Consider the following 7,817-nt stretch of genomic DNA (forward strand, 5'->3'; position numbering starts at 1 on the left):
GTGCCGGCGCCGGCGCCTCCTTCCCTTACACACCATCATTCCAACAACCAACAGAGAAATTTAACACACATCATTTCTCCCAAATTGAAGAAGTGTTTATAGAAATTCAAGAAACTAAAAAAACACACCATTTCTGTAAACCCCAACCCCCAAATTGTTAAACCTCATTTCTACCGGTGGCGGCGGCGGTGGCTCCTTCCGTTCAGCCGAAGAAGATGAAGCGGGAGGGGCGGCAACACGGCGGCGCAGGAAAGGGAGAACATGGGGCACTGGCCGTGGATGTGGGAGAAGGGCGAAGGCGGCGCGTGGGTGGAGGCGAGAGGGCGAAGGAGCTCGAAGGCGACGCCACATGTGGCGCTCAAAGAGGCTCCTCTTGTGTCGTCCTGTTTCTGGCAGAGAGAGATAGTCCAGAGGGTGGGTAGGAGAGAGGGGTTTAGAGACAGAGCTTAGAGATGAAGGAGATGTGAGTGTGTTAATTAAGAGAGGAGAGAGAATGCTAAACATTTTCTAATTATTACCAAAAAAAAAAATGGGACAAGATTATTAGAACAAACCAAAAAAGAAAGTGGGACAAAATTATTGGAACAAACCAAAAAGAAAAGTGGGACAAGATTATTGGGACGGAGGGAGTAATAAATATAAAGCTTGTTGATTCCAAATAAAAATGATGATGCCACAACCAGAAACACAAAAGCAAACATAAATTGTAGCACAAACGCAAAGATAAAGTGTAGCATCAGTCATATCCAAATATCAGCTGACAAGTTTCAATACATATAGAGCAGCCAAGGAATCTCAACAGTAAAACATGACTCTTTTAACATTCTCCCTTAGCTGTGGTAGGGGCCTCACAGCGGCATTGGCCCCAGGAACCCTGGTACTCCTTGCACCTGCACCTCCACCACGACCAGTAACTGCGCTACTCGTCATTGAACCACTGTCAGATGTTTCGGGCTCCATGTAGAAACGTGCACGGAAAGCAGCCAGATGGGCATAGTATGCAGGAGGCACTGACACAAAGGCAATGTGAAAATTATAAGCAAAGATGCAAAGAATTCTTGAATGGAGAAAGCAAAGAACATCAAACACTTACCAATCGAAACAGACCGTGTACATCTTGCATATCTGCAAAAGAAGAATAAATGTCGATCGGAAATCATACAAGAAAAAACCTCACAGGCATTAATGAAGAAACTCACGTGTAGCAAAGGTTGTTTGTAAGAGACTGAAGAGCATCAGCGGAAAATTTATTCTCATCCCACAACACATGGTAATGAGCAGGCCGGCTTGTTCCCTATGATTTCATTGAATTACAAAAGTCATTCATCAAGAAATAATACTGTCGCAGATAAAGATGAAGCAGACAGTGTTACCTGAATCCCAGCATGACTGCATAGGTAAAAGTCAAATTCAGTGGGATGGCAGATCTTAGAATCTACAACAGTACCTGCGACAGTCATACGAAAAAAGATTAAGTAACAAGAATCCAGCCGCCAAACAAAAGAACAAAACTAGCAAGGAATCACATTGGAAACAATGTACCAGGCAAAATATTTCCACTTCTGTCAACTGCATGCCTGTCATGATGATTATTAGCAAACAATCGAGTGTGGTGACGCTTTTGAACCACCACAAAGGTAACAGTAGGCTGATAGTTGGGTTCCAAAGATGCACATGCCTGAAGGGTATGACAAAGGTTACGAACATCATTAGGGAATTTACTATCAATTTTTAGACATATTCTGTATATTAAAATCAAAGAAAAGATGACTACCTTGCGTATGGCATCGAGTTCATAAAGCAAAACTTGATAGAACTGTCCCTCACTTACACCATCCCTGCACACGTAAATTGACCTTTAAATTGTAGAAGAGAAGCAACAGAAGATGGCACATAAAATGTAAAATTAGTTGAAAGAGTTACCTATAGAAAATTATACGCTGAGGTTTCTGTCCTGTTGCTCTACGGAATGAAATAAGCAGTTCCCTTGATTACAAAAGCACAACCTCTTAGACACAGTTGGTTGCAATTTCCAAATGACAATAGAACAGCTTGCCAAATATTCATGAAAAGACCAGAAAAACATATAAAAAACAGAAAAACAAATAATTAACAACGTACTTGATCATGCCACCATGCATAGTCCCTCTTTGTGGGTCGTGCCAAGTTTTGTACAAATCTTGAATAAGCTCCTGTCTATGGGCTTGGGCACAAACCAAACCTGCATATTTTGTGACTTCAGGCCAATCCTGAGAAGCCACAACCTGAGACAATTTCGAGCAGGTCAACATCAATATATACAAGCAATCACAAAGGATATGATCCAGACTGACATCAAGTGGCCAGAGAACTTACAGCAGCAATTGATGGGCTAGAATCCTCGCCAGGATGAGGATGTGTAACATCAGCACCAAAAATAATTGTAGGCTGATCGCTCACAAGGGGTATACGCCTGGATAGTGCATCAACCAGAACAGTGTTCCTACCACCAACTTTGACATTTATCTTAAGAGAAACATTGGCAAGATACTGTTTACTCATCCTGTAAACATGCTTTTGCAAACAACATTGCGAGACAATTCCCAGATCTGTCTCGCATATACGCTTCAGATCACCTGAACGGAATACGATATGAACATATCAGATTTACATACATGAACAGTGAAAATCTGAATTATTTCCTAGAGAATCTAATGAAATAGTATATGCTGACAATGATAATACCAATGATACTCAAGCATTAGGAAAATAAGTATCTTGTACCATATAGAGAGCCATTATTGTCAGGTAATATAACAATTAGCAAGTCAAGCTCCTTCTTATGTGGCTGCAGTTTAGTCATCACATCATGAAATCTAGCTTTCAAAACCCTTTCCACCTGATCGGGACGACCACTCATGACTGGCAGGACAGACTGAGGATTAAATGCCTACAAGTGAATGAACAATATCAGAAACAGCAAATCTGGTAGGGTTTAGGTAACACAAAACATATTAAACCCTGTCTCTACCATGCCAGAAGTCATGCACATCTGAGCAAGCTCATGACAGAAGCTGTGTGCCACACTGTCTTGAACGTTCCGGGCAAAGTTGATACAGATCCAACTGTTCACAGTGCCACCATTAACCATCCTCTGCATGATGGCAATCAATTACAATTGTTAAAACCAATTATAACAAGCAGGTAACCCGCTCTGTACTGGAGCTGGAATGGTTCAACACCAAAAGAAAAGAAATAAACAAAAACACAATTCTAGGATGCAACATCCAACAAGTTGAAAATAGCCTCCATACCAAATATGGCATATAAGTATTTTAGAAATCCTAAGTAGAAAGCAAACAGCTACAAGATAGCTAAAAGTCAATTACAAAAACCAAAGTACATTGTTTCCTAAAAAGAAGATGATACTTATTTCCTAGTAAAAATCAAATAAAAAAATTAAGAATGGGGCAAATTACCTTGTTCATCATATTCCACTGCCCAACTTGAGGAAGACAGTCCTTCTCCCTACCAGAATCATGATATTTCAGCTGTAAAAGAATCACATACATTTAAGAATCTTCATGTAGTCAGCAATATATATGTAAAAAGTGGAAATAAATCCAAGATAAAATATTATACTTACCCAGGGCGCGGGAAGGACACGAGCCTCAACCTGTGCCAACTTATCACTAATTTTGATTCCAAACTCTTTTGCATAAGGGTCATTAGCATATGCATTATGTTTCACAGTCTGTACAAATGGCAAGAGGAAGAGAGATTGAAATAAAAGTTATATTTACTTATATCCCAGATAACACTATAAACAAAACAAAAAATGATGGGTATAAAAGGCATGATAAACAAAGTGCATCTCTGTCAAAAGTGAAGAAAAAATATCAAATGCATCAACAATAAACAATAATAAGGACCACAGAGATACACCACATGACTAACCTGAAGAATGTCCAATTCTCTTTCCTGGGGACGCTGGCATGTCACTTTAAGTAGAGCAGTGATCTGTCTCTCATTTAACCTCTTAGAGTATCTCTGGCCCTCAACTATTTTACACACCTATATGACAAAACTATAAGTTGAACATTCTTTATCTTTCAAGAAAAACTATTCAGTAAAAATGATGACAGACCTCCATGGGCAAATAGTTTGGCCTCTGGGTATTTCCTACTTGGAGACAAGGCCATTGGGTGTGCTGAATGACAAACCCGTATGTCTCTTGGAAGTATTCCACCACCGATTTCATTGTGCCCCTTTCGTCGACTGGAAATCTGAGACCACCAGATTCAGCTCATATTCAACCGACTAATGCCACTAAGTGATAGCAATATAAAGAACCAACATGTATGTAATGAACTCAAGGGAGAACCATTTTCAGAAGTGAATAGCAATAAAGCATACAATAATAACAAAAGGAATTTGATCCTCACGTTAGTTCACGAGTTGCCTGGGATGTCAAACCAGAGATACGATATTTCCTTCGCATGTTTCCTCGATGAGTGACCTCCACCTTTACTCCTCTAAGTGCTTTCTTGATCTGAGAAAAAAATTTACTTTAGTAAATAGAAGCACATTGGGACCGGGAAAATGAGGATGAAGTACGATATCCAAGACACATGACTTGGAAAATGATACCAAAGATAGCAATTCTTTTAGTTCAAACAGTATAAAGGTAGCAAAAGAAAACATTCAAAGAATCAAAACTAACCTTAACACGGTCAGCATCAGATAATGGCCTAGCTGACACATCCCTATTCAGAAGCTGGGCAACGAAATCAATCACAGGGAGTGGCTCAATGAAAGCAGTGGACGACATATCTGTCAAGAACAGTAAATTTGAAGGATAACAAACAGTATCAGCAAATATTTTACACTCCCACTCTTACCATAGACAAATTTCCAATAAAGTAATATAGTCTGCACCAGTACAAGAAATAGTGGGCTCACCTATGTTCAGCGATAGACCCATCTGCGTGGGACGAATGCTCTGGTAAAAACCACGCCAACTTTCAAGTCCTTCACCCAGAGGTTGTCTTCTGCCTAAAAGTGGGGAATAGAAAGAACGTCCAACCGGGGAATACCTAAAGTAAATAATAATCAGCACAAAGGATGGATAAAGAACCGAAAGTGAAAATGCAGCAGATGTCAACAAAACATACCGATTGGTCGGAAGCTCACGAAGTACAATGTCCAGAACCTGAAGTGCCTCTTGCGGCGCATCAGCTTGTCTACCCTGTAAAAACATTCCTAGATGATGCAAGTCAGCTCGGGCAGCAAATTTGATGACCACCTTGAATTCTCTTTCTCGTCTACAATCCACAGAATATAATGACAAGGTTATATTCAAAGCCAAACATCTGATACCAAACAACAGGAGATAACAAAATATTAAAAAGAGAAGAGATGGGGAGACAAAAACCTGGTGCCACCTGGAGCATCTTCTTCATCTAAAAGTGTTATTTTGAACTCTTTAGAAACAAAAGGTAGTGGTCCAGCAGTGTACAGACTCTTTCTTCCATCATAGGCAGGAAGCCTCTTACCCAGATGAGATTCCCTATATAAATTAACTAACTGCTCCATCACAGCACGATTAACTCCACGAGATGTAACTTCAGGAGTAATTGAGACCTTTCAACCAGTAGAAGGACAGGTCAGTTGATAAAGTAATAGAAGAAAGCTTAAATAACAGAAAAAGGCATTAAATTTATGTGATCCGCTCACATCATATTGATGCAAGTCCTTGTCTGGAAGCTCTGCAAAAAAGTGATTGGCTTTCACCACACACTTTGTGCCATAGCTCCCTTTGCCTGGCCTCAATGGAAATCTCATTGATTTGCTTGAAGCCGGTTGCATATCTTGGCCTGGAGTCACTTCCTGCTGGATAGAGAGTTCCTGAATCTGCTCAGTTACTTCTGAAGTCTGTGGAGGATCAGGTGCCTGTGTAGAGGAGCTTGCCCCTGGCATCTCAACGGGCCTCCCATACGAACTAGGCTTAGTCGTCACAGCTTGATAAGGTGACTGAGTAGCTTGGTGCAGCTCGGGAGCTGGTGGGCGAGATGGACCACCAGCAGAAGGTGCCTCGCGGCCACCGACAAATGCGCCTCGGCGTGGTGCACCTCCTCGGCCAAATTGCTGACTACCACGGCCCTGACCCTGCTGATACTCAGGAGGTCCACCATAATACTGCTGAGGAGCTGTTCTGCCGCCGCCACGGCCACCATAGGCCCCACGTTGGGGTGCCCAGCCTCTTCCTCCCCCTTGCTGCTGTGGCTGTTGTTGTAGCTGTGGCTGCGGTTGTTGTTGAGGAGGAGGGCGCTGAGCGCCACCTCGTCCGCCACCAGCTTCTTGAGACTCTGAGCTCTCACCACCAGGAAGTTCGGTTCGCCTCTTTCTTGCCATGGTAAGAGCAACTGTAAAATTAAAGCACAACAATTACAAGTTTATATCAACCATGACTAGCAGCTAAGCAAAAACAATCATAACTATAACAATTTGCACAAAGGAACACACCCGCCAGCACCCTCACTCAGATAATCCCCAATAAACACAACCAAATTATTCTACAGTAAAAGTTGATAACTATTCTTCTGGTGCTGAAGATACATTATCAAGTATGTACTTGGTTTGTTTGCAACATAAAATCTCAGCAAGTTGAATAAGGACAAGGAGCACATCAATCAGCAGTATCCCCTAGTTAGCACCATGTACTCCAGATATGCAAAATATTAAAGAGACTGCCTAGAACACAACATATATTTCTAAACTTCTAGCATAAAAGGTCAGAACTATGCGAAAAGCAATAAACCATCAGTGAAAAGGATCACCAGTTCTGAAAGTCGCCAAAATACCACCGAAATTTAGCATGCACAGGCTTTAGATGATACGGAGCCATAAATAATAAAATTGAGAGTAACAAACACTTCAGAAACCATTGATTCGGTTAGAGTCACTTACTTAACAGCAGGTAAGGCCACAAATCAGTGTTACTTTGCTAAAAGTTCAGAGACCTAAGTTCAAGCGGAGAATTCAAAATCGAAAAAAAAAAAAAAAAAAAAAGTGAAGGACTATCATTAGAAAAACCCTAAAGTCGCTCTTGAACAAAATTTGTGGCTTGAGTTTCGAATGATCCAAACGATATTTTTCAGTGGAAGGAAACACACCAAAAAGTACTAAACTGTTCGAAAATCGATAGAAGAATTCCATGACATAGAAACAAAAGATCAGATCATCATCAATGGTCAAGTAAAGCTACGAGAAAACACAGCGAAGAGAGATAGACAGTAAAGAGATTAACAGTAGCAACTGTAAACATAAAACCCCAGATCCAACGAGATCCGCCTCAAACAACCCCAAACAAAAGAATCAAAACCCTAGCAAAATTGCAGCAGATTTCTTCATCCGCAAGCACAAAAATCACCAGCAACTCTCACCTTAGACTTGCAAAACGGCACGGAAAAAACCTCAACCCACACAAAGAGCGACGAAGTAGGCAGAGAGCAACTACAAATATATATATAGAGAGAGAGAGAGAGTGGGTATGATGAGAGAGTGGGGAGAAAAATAAGGGATAAAAAGGGCAACTAAAGGGTGGGGTTGCGGATTGGAAAATGGCGCTAGAGTTTAACGAAATTGCATAAATGCCATTCAGATGGTCTCTTTGGAAATGACAACTCAGTCCCTAGATATCCGTTTTTTTGGACTGGAGCTGAGTGGCCTGATGACGTGGCGTTGACTGCTTTATAAGATGACGTGTCATCCCACGTGGAGAATCTCGAGACGTTGACTGGTGGGAATGACAGCGTGGATGGTGATATACCCCCAAA

General features: G+C 41.2%; 1 protein-coding gene across 1 annotated transcript; it reads right to left on the reverse strand.

Annotated features, from left to right (window-relative positions):
- Nucleotides 1-630: 630 nt before the first annotated feature.
- On the reverse strand, nucleotides 631-7,587 carry LOC131019574 (protein argonaute 1). Its single transcript, XM_057948149.1, has 22 exons — nucleotides 7,425-7,587; nucleotides 5,716-6,404; nucleotides 5,414-5,622; nucleotides 5,154-5,303; nucleotides 4,942-5,075; nucleotides 4,703-4,812; nucleotides 4,425-4,531; nucleotides 4,127-4,265; nucleotides 3,937-4,053; nucleotides 3,626-3,733; nucleotides 3,459-3,530; nucleotides 3,011-3,133; nucleotides 2,764-2,929; nucleotides 2,356-2,615; nucleotides 2,122-2,264; nucleotides 1,924-1,986; nucleotides 1,775-1,838; nucleotides 1,543-1,678; nucleotides 1,374-1,447; nucleotides 1,200-1,294; nucleotides 1,094-1,125; nucleotides 631-1,010 (listed from the first exon to the last, which is right to left on the reverse strand). Exons 2-22 carry the CDS (start codon nucleotides 6,391-6,393, stop codon nucleotides 796-798), a joined length of 3,195 nt encoding a protein of 1,064 aa, XP_057804132.1. The 5' UTR covers nucleotides 6,394-6,404; nucleotides 7,425-7,587; the 3' UTR covers nucleotides 631-795.
- Nucleotides 7,588-7,817: the final 230 nt, after the last annotated feature.

The sequence above is a fragment of the Salvia miltiorrhiza genome, chromosome 4 (genome assembly GCF_028751815.1).
Source record: "Salvia miltiorrhiza cultivar Shanhuang (shh) chromosome 4, IMPLAD_Smil_shh, whole genome shotgun sequence".
NCBI classification, from domain to species: Eukaryota; Viridiplantae; Streptophyta; class Magnoliopsida; order Lamiales; family Lamiaceae; genus Salvia; species Salvia miltiorrhiza.